Source organism: Silurus aristotelis (genome assembly GCF_946808225.1).
Source record: "Silurus aristotelis genome assembly, chromosome: 27".
Classification (NCBI taxonomy): domain Eukaryota; kingdom Metazoa; phylum Chordata; class Actinopteri; order Siluriformes; family Siluridae; genus Silurus; species Silurus aristotelis.
In genome coordinates, this window is record NC_139600.1 from 14,096,747 (window position 1) to 14,111,309 (window position 14,563).

The 14,563-nt window shown below is 42.4% G+C and overlaps 1 protein-coding gene across 3 annotated transcripts in view; it reads left to right on the forward strand.

The window, feature by feature from the left end:
- The window catches only part of ugt8 (UDP glycosyltransferase 8), a 36,076-nt gene extending 26,860 nt beyond the window's left edge, over positions 1 to 9,216 (forward strand). For 2 of the 3 annotated variants that reach the window (XR_014531990.1, XR_014531991.1), the window contains exons 4-7: positions 422 to 498; positions 3,769 to 3,988; positions 6,823 to 7,758; positions 7,865 to 9,216. Coding sequence is in view for 1 of the 3 variants with exons in the window: in XM_083532901.1 (XP_083389027.1) it covers positions 422 to 498; positions 3,769 to 3,988; positions 6,823 to 7,183 (658 nt within the window). In the remaining 2 variants the exon portion in view is untranslated. Of the gene's footprint in view, positions 1 to 421; positions 499 to 3,768; positions 3,989 to 6,822 lie in introns of all 3 variants that reach the window. The other variant, XM_083532901.1, reaches the window with a different exon arrangement.
- The last annotated feature ends 5,347 nt before the right edge of the window (positions 9,217 to 14,563 follow it).

Genomic DNA, 14,563 nt, shown 5'->3' on the forward strand with positions numbered 1-14,563 from the left:
ATATACAGTAGTGTATATAGTGTTTATATAGTGTTCATATAGTGTATATACGGTAGTGTTCATATAGTGTATATAGTGTTCATATAGTGTATATAGTGTTCATATTGTGTATATAGTGTTCATATAATGTTCATATAGTGTATATACGGTAGTGCATATATACTGTTCATATAGTGTGTATAGTGTTCACATAGTGTATATACTTTAACAGCACTTTTTACTTTCCCAGCTGAATCTCGGCTGTTATTTGCAATCTGATCGTTGTTTTATAGAAGTGACAGCTGTGTACACTCTAAACAAACGGATAAACACACGGCTGTGCCGATTGGCCCCGGAATCTGTCCCTTGTAGACTCTACCAGTGTAATGGCTTCAAGGTCACGTGACTCCAGATGTCAGTTGTTCTTCCTATTTCTGCGCAGGTTTTCTGGAGTTCCCCCGAAGAACCTGGGCAACAACACAAAGCTGGTGGAGTGGATGCCACAGAACGACCTGCTGGGTAAGTTCTCACACACACACACACACACACACACACACACACACACACACACACACACACACACACACAAACACACGTGTGCTGAGTCATCAGAAGTGCCGACCTCTATTCTATTCTTTTGCTGTGTACGAGCAATGACATATGTCTAAAAGTTTTTTTCCGAGGTTCAAGTGCACGTGTGACACAACGTCCCCACACGGATAGAATATATATATATATATATATATATATATATATATATATATATATATATATATATATATATATATATATAAAATGTATACACGGATATATGTTTCTGGTCCCCCAAGGCTCCAGTAATAATTTTTATTGAAAGGTTTTCACGAGTATAGTAAAACACATTGGTGTGTGTGTGTGTGTGTAGTCAAGTAGAAGTAAAGATACTCATGTTTTAAAAAAACTCTGGTAACAGTTGAAGTTCTGACCGCACTTTTTTACTCAAGGTAAAGTAAAGAAGTTTGAGCTCTGACATGTGCTTCAGTAGAAAGTAGTCATTATTACTATTGGTTTTAGCGTCACACTGGTAACTGAACCTCACATCATATTAATATATTAATACAAAAAGATTTCAAATGTTGTTACCTAATAAATGTATCCAGGCTGAACATCCACCATATAGAACACGAGCAGAGAAACGATGATGATGATGATGATCAGGTGATAAGGAAAGTCTCTGTTCTCATGTTTACATCACTGACTCCCTCATTGTGAGCTTCATAAACTGGTCTGCGTCTGTGACAAGAAAAAAGGTTGATGTGCTGAAAACGGCAATCAGGAGAAAAAATATTGATCATGTCTTCAGCTAGATTAAATCTAAAGTAACGAGTCTGTTTTGAAAATGCAAGAAGTAGAAAGTACAGATATTTGTGTCAAAATGTAATGAGTGAAAGTAAAATGTAAACAGTGAAGTAAATTAAAGAAACCAGAAAAATCGATTTATGTGCAGTAACAGGAATTTGTACTTTGTAACTTCCCTCCTCTGGTCTCTGTCCTGTGTCCTTGTCTGTGTGTGTATAGGTGTGTCTCTGTTTGGGGCCCCAGTTTTTATTTATTTATTTTTATTTATTTAGTTATTTATTTATTTTTGGGGTGGGTGTATGTAACATATCTCTGTGTTTGTGTGTGCCATTGTGTCTGTGTCTCTGTGTCTGTGTTTTCTTTGTGTGTGAGTGTCTATTTTTGTCAGCTTGTACATCTAACTATCTTGGTGTGTGTGTGTGTGTTATCTCAGTGGTGTTTATCTGCTTGTTCATCTGTTTGATTTTGTGTGTTTGTGTGTGTTTGAATGTCTGTATCTTTGCAATTGTTTATGTATCTATGTGCTAGATGTCTCTGCCTTGTGTGTGTGTGTGCGTGCGTGTGTGTGCGTGTGTGTGCGTGTGTGTGTGCGTGTGTGTGTGCGTGTGTGTGTGCGTGTGTGTGTGCGTGTGTGTGTGTGTGTGTGAGGGTAACTGACAAAGAAGGACTGTGTTTGTTCTCTTTCTCTCGTTCTTTTTCTGAATCTTCTTCACAATCATTCATTCTTTACATTTATTCATTCATCTGTCCATCAATCATCCTTCACACAGTCAGAGAAGGCAAATGATCTGATTGTAAATTGTTGTCTGATTTACATCCTGCTTATGTCTGTCAATGACACATTGTGTTCTCATACACGCATGCACAAAGACACACACACACACACACACACACACACACACACACACACACACAGTGCAGATTGTGATCTCGCCTAATCAGAGCTTTGGGCTAATTTTCCTGGTTTTGAATATACTGCCTAAACAAATGCACTTAAGAGAGAGGAGGAAAGAGAGAAAGAATGAGTGTAAGAGAGTGAGAGTGAGAGTGAGAGTGAGAGTGAGAGAGAGTGAGAAAGAGAGTTTCTACTCCATGATTCTTCTCAACTTTCATTTAATAGACAAATAGAGAAGGTTTACCTGCATGCACCAATACATCACTCATTTAATCATTACTGGTTAAATATTAGCTTAGACAAGACACACACACACACACACACACACACACACACACACCCAGTGATCCTCAAATTCGCAACTCATCACTCCAACCTGTGTGTGTGTGTGTGTCATACGTCTTTGTTTTATTCAGTGAATTTGTTGTAACTCTTTATTATGGAAGAGGAACCGAACAAGAACAGTTTTAAAAGCTCTGCATTGTCACAACTTCATCCTATCAACCGACAAAAATTTTTCGGTAAAGTGAAAAAAAAAAAATTTTTTTGTTTCCCCATCACAACTGATCACAACTGATGCGGTTTCCTCCCATTTACTGTCTGACAAACACAAAACACTGGTCTGTGGTTATATATACGTTAGAGTTGTGTAGAGACTGTGGGAAGAAAAGTCACACTGAACTGGGAGCAGGAGAGACTGTTGGTCCGTCTGGCGAGTCCGTGCCTTTTCATCGGGTTTAAGGATCTTCAAGAGATCATTTAGGTTCAGGGTTTTTTTTCCCATGAAACGTTTAAAGGTGGCGTCATTTGCTTTCTGTACAAGTAACCGGGATTTGATTTGTGTGTGAAGATGAACAGAAATGAGTAGCAACACACACTCCATTTATACCATTACCATTATACCATCACCTACACAACCATCTTTTTTCCCTCCTTTCATATAGCAAATGATTACGTTTTCCAACTCATTCGGACTGACGGGTGTTAAAGCTGCAGGAGTGAACTCGTGGAGAGAACAGTAATGGGAGGGGCAGTGTATTTGCCTACAGTTTGAGTTTTAAAGCAGCTCATTTCTACCAAAATCACCACACGAGATGAGAAGAGATGAGAAGAATCCTCTTTTGAAGCTTTTTGTGTGGAAATAAAATTAAAAGGATTCACTTCAGTCAATTAGTATTTATATCCTCTGTCCTAATGCTGTGGTCAAATCCAGCATGACTCCGCCCTCATGCACAGGCCACGAAGGCTCGGTGAATGGTTTCTCGAGGTACACGTGAATCACATGCTACAGTCATCAAAAACACCACCAATGATCGAAACACGATCCATGAACTATAGTTGGTAAGAAAGGTGCAACCGATTCGAGTACGTTTCCAGAGATTTGTACATCCTCCACTACCAGACTAACACCTTTCACGTCCGTGTTCCCTTTTATCCGCCTGCTTCCGTTGAACTTTGGCGTGTCCGATTTACAAGTCAAATGTTGGCCCACTGTGTACATTCGGAACGGGTTCTGTACTCCAAGCCAATAAATAAAATGCCTTCTCATATCTCAGGGCACAGAAACACACGGGCGTTCCTGAGCCACGGCGGGCTGAACAGCATCTACGAGGCCATGTATCACGGCGTGCCTGTGGTCGGGGTGCCCCTCTTCGGAGACCACTACGACACCATGACCCGAGTGCAGGCTAAAGGCATGGGCATCATGCTGGAGTGGAAGAAAATGAGTGAGGAGGATCTTTACACAGCCATGCTGAACATCATGACAGATAACAGGTAACACACACACACACACACACACACACACACACACACACACACACACACACACACACACACACACTGGGTGTGTCACTCTCAAAAGATGAAAACCTGTAGATGAGGGGGAAGGACTTCAGTGTTATTGTTGAATTCACGTCCCATTCCACATTTAGTCCCCATTTGCTGTTATAATAAGCTCCACTCTTCTGGGAAGATGTTCCACTAGATTTTAGTGTGTGTGTTGTGGAGCCTCAGTGATAGGAGTGTTAGTAAAGTTAGGTAGGTGAGGTGAGGAGGTCTGGGGTACAGTCAGTGTTTACATTCATCATGTTCAATAGGTTGTGTAGCTCTAGAACTCCAACTCATGTAAAGCAGATCTTCATGGAGCTGGCTTTGTGCACAGGGGATCTTCTAGTTCAAGTAAAGTTCTAGTTCTGTGTGTGTGTATAAATATATAAATGTGATTTGAACTCCTCTGTGATATTTCCTAATAGATAAATGAAGTGAGCAAAAAGGAGATTGGAATCTTAACCTGTGATCTAGAAGCATCCATTTATTTACCGGATGTTTTTTATGTCTTGAAGTGAACCAGAATCGCAGATCGTCATGTTCCTGAGGAACCACAAACTTCAAACAGTGACAGTTAAAACTCTGAAACGTCACCTAATATCCACTTATAAGCGTTTTATAATCTGTTAAATCTGAAGTTTCAACCATGCAGGTGCCTGTGCCATGTTTGGTGCTAGAAAATCAATAAGGTCAAATATTCAGGTGCTCATTATTTAACTTTATTGATTAAGCTGCTGGTGTACCAATGAACCTTTCTGACCAATCAGATTTCAGAACACTGCTGCGGTACAGACTCGGTTACAGTGTAGCCACAATGGCAGCAGTTCGGTGTAAAAAAAAAGAAAAGAATAACGTGATCTTGTCTTGTGCAGAAGAGGCCTGGAGAGAACGGTGTCCTCAATCCGACGCTCACACCGGGTTAATTTTTAATGGCAGTCCAATCAGGGCGACTCGAGTTTAAAGCCTTGTGTCGAGTGGAAGCCAGCACTCGCGTTCGCCGGAGGACATTATCTGAGCAAGCGTGACGTTTGTGTGTACAGTTCAAAATTGTGCACAAACAGCCCTATAAAATATCTCCTCACGCTTTCAGGTAGTGCGAGGCAGTCAGGGAGACGCTTCACCCAGACTGAGAGAAACTGAGGTTAGAATTCAGAAATGTGTTTTACCGCGTCGATGATCTCCAGGAGAAAAGAACCGGACAGGCAATGAGGTTATTAATTACAAATACATTACAGATGACAAATAATCGATATAGTGAATTACAGGTTGTGTAATCGTGTAATAGGGATTATAACATGACATGTATAAGACAAATGACACAAATCAACATATATGTTTTAGGTTAAAAGCCGACCAGTGCATGAGCTTTTCTCCCTAATGGTTTCCTTCTTTTCTTGAGTTTTGCTATTATTACTACAGCAGTGTTTTAGATGTTCTGCATGTCCAGAAAGTGACCAAAAAAATTTATTTCTGCCTGTAATATACCCAAAATGAAGAGATGGACTTCTGTGTCATACCATAGTCTTATAAGTGAGATTTTTCTTCCTCACACTTTCTGCGAAAAAGAGAACAGCTACAGGTGTTTTTTTTTGGCGAGGTGTTTTTCAGAGTGATTAATTTATTGCTGTGTCTGCAGCCAACATCACGTGAGTTAATAAAAACCTGTCGGGCATGTTCACGATGACGCCATTCGATTTGCACTGCTAAGTTTGGAAGAAAAAAACTAAAATTAGTCACACACTGGAACTTGTCAAATGTTTTCACAATTTCGTGCTGGAATGTTAATGTTAATGTTAATGTGAGTTCCTGAATGCCACACAAATCTTTAGTTTGTGTGGCATTTAGTCTTAAAAAAAAAAAAAGAAAAAGCAAGAAAGAAAAGAATGGAAGAAAGGCACAAAAGTGATGGTTTGGTGTCACCTTGTGGTCAGAGGTGGAAGGTGCAGATTTGCTGCTCAGTCTTCTTTTACACTCTGAAACGGTGATATACAGGGATGTTGTGTCACGGCTTCCTGACTTTTTCTAAAATACAGTAAGTCCCTGACTTACCATGGAGATGCGTTACAATGACGGAAAGTCGAGACGTGGCCCACTCAAGAGTCTTAAGCAACGGTGACCAGTATGGGGTAGTGTACTGTGAAATGTTATGAATTTAACCAATCACAGTACATCATCTAGTAAAACGGAGCATTTTACAGTACCATACTGTATAAAGATTACAGTATATATATATATATGTATATACTGTATAAAGTATATATGTGTATGTAGCAGCTGGAGCATGGACGAGTGCTAGTTTGCGGGTGGAGGGCGGAGCCGAATGAAACGAGGAGAGAGAGACAGTTAAAACTGGGCTATAAAACACCGGAGAAAGTGCACACTCTTAAAACCGAGACAACTGAACTCTGTCGACCGCTGGCGGGAGTCAGGCGTCTCACAATGCGGGAGATGATGTACATCCTGCCAGCCTCCCAACGTATCATCAAAATCAACAGGTAAAACTCTGATCAGAGGGTCAGGGGTTCAAGATCCCAGCACTGCCAACGTGCCACTGTTGGGCCCAAAGGGGTGCTCTAGGGGTCCCTGTGCTGTGACCCAAACTTCCTAACAATGCGAAGGAAAGTATATACGCTATGTTTATTTACCATCTGGAGCCCTGAATCCCCCTACAGCATCTTATAAGCTCCTCTAGAGTCTTCAAAGAAAATACATTTATGATATTTGGACTTTTTTTTTGCTTCTCTGATTTTCTGCTTTTCTCGTTCCCCCTCTCCTCTCAGGTATCGAGAAAAAGCCCTGAAGTTGTCCGAAATCCACAAAGACCAGCCAGGCCACCCTGTGACACGCGCCGTCTACTGGATCAGCTACATCCTGCGGCACCACGGCGCAGAGCACCTACGCTCGGCCGTCTACAGCGTCCCCGTCTACCAGTACTTCCTGTTGGACGTCGCTGCCGTCCTGGGTGCGGGCCTGCTTCTTGCGTGCTACTGCGTGTACTGGATAGCCCGCGTTTTCGCCTCGTGTTTGAGGAGACGCCAGGCCTCGGCGGAAAAGGCCAACGGACACTGTCACAACGGCATCGCGAACGGCAAACACAAACGCAACGGCCACGTCAAGAGCCTCGACAAGAAGCTGAAGTAACAAAAAATGAAGAAAAAAAAGAAACATCCAGGCAACGGGAAAAAAAAAACGTAATAGACGCTGAAGCTGTACTAAAGAGGAAAAAACTAACTAACGACATGCCATGCGCGACAGGAAATAAAACACACACCAACAAGACGAAGCTGAAAGCCAAATCGAGCGGGAGGAGGAAGACCAGCAGGATTTGGATCGAGCTCCAATTTGGACCAGAGTCTGATTTCTTCACTCGTCTATTTCGACCCCGGAATATCGACTCCATCCCTGAAAGGAGAACAGTGACGTTTTAATGTTACAAACGAATTTGATCAACAAGTCGCTTTCCTGAAGATGTCTCAAGTTTTAGGTGTCTGTATAGAATAACTATTTAATTTCCTTTTCTTTTTTTTCTTTTCTTTTTTCCCTTCACTTATCTATACCGAAGGTGCTCACGTCCCCTAAATACGTCAGAGACGTGCTAGTATTAGCTTTAGAGATTAGATTCATGGTGGGCTTTGAAGGAAAGCAATTTCACCCCGAACCACTTTTAAAAACAATAAAGCGAACGCGATGCTGCCAAACGTTTCGGCTTCGCGAGCGTTTTTTGTTCCATTTCTCGGAAACAAACCTTTTCGAAGGCACGAGCAACATCTTTTAGAGAAAACGAAACAAAAAAAACACGATAGCGCGAGAAACATCTTTCAGGGTCGAACTTTCCTTCAAAGCGAAGAGTTTTGGTGCAAAGCCGTAAACGCTGCTTCGCCATAGAGGGCGCCCACCCGCCACTTTCCCTCCCCTCGTTAGCATCTTCATTTCACTTCAAGCCCTTTAAAGCGAACACCTTTCCTTTTTTAGGGTTTCAACAATTTTCCAACCTGCCCTTTTTTTTATTTTTTCATCTTTTTTTAAATAGGAATGACTTTAAAACTTCCCTTTCTTTTACTTACACGCTTTTCTTTTCACCTTTCCGTATTTAACTTTGTGTGTGTTTGTGTGTGTGTGTGTGTGTGTATGAATGAATGAATAAAACCGGTTTTGGTTGTTGTGTAGAATAAACCAAGCGCTGATGCGTCCCCCTGAGGTGAGCATGCCCCCTGTAATGTACACCTTCAGTACTGTAGTTAAAATCCCACACATCCTCACAAACAGCTTTTTTTCCCCTTTTTTCTTTTCTTTTCTTTGTTTATCTCTGGTTAGTCCCCTTAACGTTGCTGCTCGAAGAGCTCCGATAACATTTCACACAGATCCGGACCGGTTTGTACTGTCCGAGTGATCGTTCATGCAACTGACTACAATTTGAAGCACTTTTTGTGCTTTTTTTTACTTTTCTTTTTTCTAGAATTCCTGTTTTTCTAGCATCATTTCAACAGAAATAAAAATCCGAATCCTACGTCAAGGCGTAGCGTAAAAAAGTGGAACCGTGCCGGTGGGGATGGATCGCATTAAATCCTGTCACAAAAATACTGACTGACCGATATCTCAATCCAGCGTCAGATAACAAAAACCAAACAATAAAAAAAAACGTGTAAATAATTCACAGGAGCGCACCGATTGGCCCATTCTCACTGTGAGCTTTAGGCATTTTTCCAGCCTAGCACTGTTTATAATTCCGTCCATACTTGAATACTGTACTGTATCTGGCTGCGAAATGGCTGCAAATGCACAATAAGCTATGACCGGTGAAATGGCGCCATCCTGAAAAATCCTTTTTATCCGTTTAACTGTCTTTATTTCTGCTCATACTTCAGTCCTAATTACAGTATTAATAGACGCCTTAAAGCGCGAGAAGGTGCGTGTGGGTTTGTGCGTTTGGTCGTGTGTGCGCATCCAGTGCTCTCTTCATACTGCTAATTTAAGAAAACGTTCATTTCTCAACCCTTTCTTTCACTTTACTGTCACATTCCCTCACTAGTCTCTGCTTACACGCATTTTTTAAAAATGTTATCATCAAGTAATGATTGGAATATTTTAAAGTGTCTATTGTGTGTAATGTAAATATAGTATGTAAACAAAAATACTAATGTTAAATAAACATTAAATATTTTGTTTGCCTAAAATGTGGTATGCGAGAGCGTTTTTTTTTTCTCTCATTATTATTCAAATGTATTCAAATGAGTTCTATCGTTTTATAATATAATATGTGATTGTATTAGAATGTAATATGATTTCAGTTGAATTGTGCTTTTTCCTGCTGTAGTGGATGAAATATTCACATTTCAGTTCAATATTTGTGTTTCTTTACCTGCTTTCCCCCAAAAAAATGCAGCTTAAAAGACAGAGATAAGGAATATTCATTTTTTCATGGATAAAGCAGTCTTTAAGTTTAAGAAAGAAACCTTGAGAGGAACCAGATTCGGAGAACCCGTCCTCGTCTGGGTGGCACCGAATGTCCGTTCATTACAGTTTCTTCTTTGTTGATGTTCTGGTCTGTTGATGAATCATTGATGTGTGTAAAATAGTTTTTGTAATAGTGATTGTAATCTTAAGCCATTTTAGCAGAATGTTTATATTTAGCACAAATCCAATGTCATGGTTCTTGATTGAACTCTCAACAGGAACCTCACGGATCTTTAGAACGTTCACGTGGAACTGTCATGACCTGGAACAAAGGAAACTCCAATAAGAGGTTGGGTGTTGGATGAAAAGAAAAAGACAGGGTCACTAGAACCTCAGGTATCTCATGTATTATTAGGCATCTATATTGTTACGTACTTGTTACATGCAAAATCACCAGGGGCAAAATTCATTATTCCGATGTCACCGGAGTGCCGTCTGTTTCTGAGTGGTACACCAACTCAGCAGAAGATTATGACCACCTGACTAATATTGTGTTGGTCCCATTTTGCTGCTAAAACAGTTCAGACCCATCGAGCATCAACAGCATGAACTTCTTCAGAAGTTTGAGCTACAGGAGATCGTCTGTTGGATCGGACCACACGGACCAGCCCTCGCTCCCCACGTGCATCACTGAGCCTCGTCTGCCCACGACCCTGTCGCCGGTTCACCCCTTTTCCTTCCTTGGAGCACTTTTGATAGATTCTGACCACTGCAGACCAGAAACATCGCAAAGAGTGGCACTTTCTGAATAATAAAAGTAAAGCTTATATACTAATAATTATATATAAATAAATCTTTTTTACCAATGCAAATATGTTCAAAATGTCACATCGTGCTGCAAATGCCAACTTGCACCGATGCGACTCAGCGAATCTTACCCTCTCAGTATACATATTTTATTCTAGAACTTTCACCTAGTGTGTAGTAGGGATGGTAGGATTTACTGGTTTGCGTCAGTGCAGGGAATATCATTTTGTAGTTGCGTCAGTAGTTCACTTTTGTGATTGAGACAGAAAATGTGCAACATCTGCACTGTCACAGATTTTAGACACTGGAAGAGTAAGAGTATCCTGACCCCAACTCAGAATCTGTCATTTCTGCATTTCACTCTCCAGTCAGGCATAGCGTTCAGTTCTCAGAGAGTTCACCTTCTCAGAAACAGTGCAGGAAAAAGGATCACAAATAACAAGAAATCACCACCTTTGCCTCAGAGTTTTAGGGGTTGGGGAGAGGAGTGTTGGTGGTGGAGAGCGGAGTGTTGGTTTGTGGAGAGCGGAGTGTTGGTGGTGGAGAGAGGAGTGTTGGTTTGTGGAGAGAGGAGTGTTGGTTTGTGGAGAGAGGAGTGTTGGTTTGTGGAGAGAGGAGTGTTGGTTTGTGGACAGAGGAGTGTTGGTTTGTGGAGAGCGGAGTGTTGGTTTGTGGAGAGAGGAGTGTTGGTCTGTGGAGAGAGGAGTGTTGGTGGTGGGGAGAGGAGTGTTGGTTTGTGGAGAGAGGAGTGTTGGTTTGTGGAGAGCGGAGTGTTGGTGGTGGAGAGAGGAGTGTTGGTGGTGGAGAGAGGAGTGTTGGTTTGTGGAGAGCGGAGTGTTGGTGGTGGGGAGAGGAGTGTTGGTTTGTGGAGAGCAGAGTGTTGGTGGTGGAGAGAGGAGTGTTGGTTTGTGGAGAGCAGAGTGTTGGTGGTGGAGAGAGGAGTGTTGGTTTGTGGAGAGAGGAGTGTTGGTTTGTGGAGAGAGGGGTGTTGGTTTGTGGAGAGAGGGGTGTTGGTGGTGGAGAGAGGGGTGTTGGTGGTGGAGAGAGGGGTGTTGGTGGTGGAGAGAGGGGTGTTGGTGGTGGAGAGCGGAGTGTTGGTTTGTGGAGAGCGGAGTGTTGGTGGTGGAGAGAGGAGTGTTGGTTTGTGGAGAGAGGAGTGTTGGTTTGTGGAGAGCGGAGTGTTGGTGGTGGAGAGCGAAGTGTTGGTGGTGGAGAGAGGGGTGTTGGTGGTGGAGAGAGGAGTGTTGGTGGTGGAGAGCGGAGTGTTGGTGGTGGAGAGCGGAGTGTTGGTGGTGGAGAGAGGAGTGTTGGTGGTGGAGAGAGGGGTGTTGGTGGTGGAGAGAGGAGTGTTGGTTTGTGGAGAGAGGAGTGTTGGTGGTGGAGAGCGGAGTGTTGGTGGTGGAGAGAGGAGTGTTGGTTTGTGGAGAGAGGAGTGTTGGTGGTGGAGAGAGGAGTGTTGGTTTGTGGAGAGAGGAGTGTTGGTGGTGGAGAGCGGAGTGTTGGTGGTGGAGAGAGGGGTGTTGGTGGTGGAGAGAGGAGTGTTGGTTTGTGGAGAGAGGAGTGTTGGTGGTGGAGAGAGGAGTGTTGGTGGTGGAGAGAGGGGTGTTGGTGGTGGAGAGAGGAGTGTTGGTGGTGGAGAGCGGAGTGTTGGTTTGTGGAGAGCGGAGTGTTGGTGGTGGAGAGAGGAGTGTTGGTTTGTGGAGAGCAGAGTGTTGGTGGTGGAGAGAGGAGTGTTGGTTTGTGGAGAGAGGGGTGTTGGTGGTGGAGAGAGGGGTGTTGGTGGTGGAGAGAGGACTGTTGGTGGTGGGGAGAGGAGTGTTGGTTTGTGGAGAGCAGAGTGTTGGTGGTGGAGAGAGGAGTGTTGGTTTGTGGAGAGCGGAGTGTTGGTGGTGGAGAGCGGAGTGTTGGTGGTGGAGAGAGGGGTGTTGGTGGTGGAGAGAGGAGTGTTGGTGGTGGAGAGCGGAGTGTTGGTTTGTGGAGAGCGGAGTGTTGGTTTGTGGAGAGCGGGGTGTTGGTGGTCGAGAGAGGGGTGTTGGTGGTGGAGAGCGGAGTGTTGGTGGTGGAGAAAGGAGTATTGGTGGTCAAGAGAGGGGTGTTGGTGGTGGAGAGCGGAGTGTTGGTTTGTGGAGAGAGGAGTGTTGGTGGTGGAGCGCGGAGTGCAAGGACGTCCTCAATCTTAAGCCTCCACTTCTAAGGGTGTCAAGTGACATTTTTTTCTCTACCAAAGAATCTTTGGACCTAGAACTCTTATTCTTGTCAGTAAAAGTTTATCTGACCACAATATTTTCTCGTCTTGTGAGCTTTGCAGTGGTTTAGCCAGCAGCTCATGTCACACACTTTATAAGGGCTGATGTCTAGCGCTATGCTAACTGCCCTCTCATGGGATTTGCTGCTCATGCTTATGGGCCATTTTGGGGTTCCCTGTTTGATCCTCTAGAGTAAGTGGACTTTGAATTTCTTGGTGTAAGACAGCACAGCATTCTTAGTCATAAGAAATATCTTGTTATAATATATCTTTAAGAATATCTACATGTGCTTGTCACAAACTATACTATCATTTTGTATGGATGGAGAAGAACCTCTCTTGAAAGAAACATCCACTACCATTAACTTTTATTATGTGGAACCTCAAAGATGAACCAGACAGATGGTGTTTCTCTTCCAAATTGTCCAGGGGACATCATATCTTATATGTACACAGAGCAATAACTGATTCTCACAGCATATGGAGTTACACAGCTGTTGCTACTGGGCAATCAGGAACACACACCATGTGCCATTGCGGCACCTAACCTTATTCCTTATTCACTTCCAGTTCCATCAAGACCATGGGCTTCCTGTGGAGGGTTTACTGGGATGGCTGGAATATCGATGATTGGCAGGGGCACTGTGGATGTCCATATTAAACAGTATATTATTTATGTCCTTTACTATGTATATGGATTGTGCGATCGGCCTAATTTTGTCTATAAACACTCAGTCATTGGCATTTGTGTCCCAAGGATTGTTAGGGATTATGTTGTCTTTTCCAAGGAGACAATTGGAATGTTGCTTGTCCAAATACAGTCCTTATGTCTTCCCAAATGAAGACTTTTTACTTTTTAGTCATTTTAAAAGTTGTTCAATTTCTATTTTATTCTTTTTTGTACATGTTGTCGCAAGGTTTTATGAGTGCATGGCCGGATTCAGTCCATGCTCCGGACTGCATTCCTGCTTTGTAAATGGACCTCCTTAAAATTCCCTGTCATTCGTTTATTACACATGAACACTGAAGTAACTGAGTCTGAGGTTGCTGGACCATCTGGTATCAGATAAGCTGACAGTCTAATGCTGTCAGTGACCTGCCACAATAGATAAAGAGAGAAGAATTGATAGAAAATAAATCAGAAAACTGCAGATGGAAGATTCTTATTAACCATTAAAGTTTGTATTAGATTATTCAATACAATTAGTGTTACATCACAGCTTTACAGTGGGTTAAAAACTTTTTTTTTTTTTTTTTTTTTTTTTTTTTACACAATTAAGTACTTTTCTGCCCGGAACACACAAAAATCTGTAATGAAAAAGTGCATTTTTTTTTTTTTTTTTTTTTTTTTTTGAAGAACAAATCCCATAAATCAGCGTCAATAAACCGTGCCCTTTCTTAACAGTAGATGTCGCTGTTGCGTTGTATTTTAATACACAGTCTTTAAACGGTTCTACAGGACGCTTAATGCTTTATTTACCAGAGAAGCTGATTTTAACTTTAAAAATCCAATAAAAAAAAAAGTAAATTTCTCTAAACATTCAGCTGAAATGCTGTACCTCTTGTAAAACTCTCTTGTAAAGTTGTTCTTCACTAGTTGGAGATTTTATTCCTAAAATCCAGTTCATCCCAGAGCAGTTCAATAGGATTTAGGTGCAGTGACTGGGCAGTACGTTTCATGATGGATATCACTCCAGACCTCTGATTGCTCTGTAAATAACTCTTACAGATCTCCATGGTGCACCTCGGCTCAGCGTCCTGTCGTACGGTGAAGTCGGTTCATCTTCTCTCCTGTTCTCCGTCTTACACAAGTTCTTCAGTTACACAGAAATATACAATTTGGACTCATCTGTCTACAGAACTTTGTCAATCACTCACCTCACCTCACCTCACCTCTCCTCTCCTTAATCTCACCCTCACCTCTCCTCTCCTCACCTCACCTCTCCTCTCCTTAATCTCACCCTCACCTCTCCTCACCTCACCTCTCCTCTCCTTAATCTCACCTTCACCTCTCCTCTCCTCACCTCACCTCTCCTCTCCTTAATCTCACCTTCACCTCTCCTCTCCTCACCTCT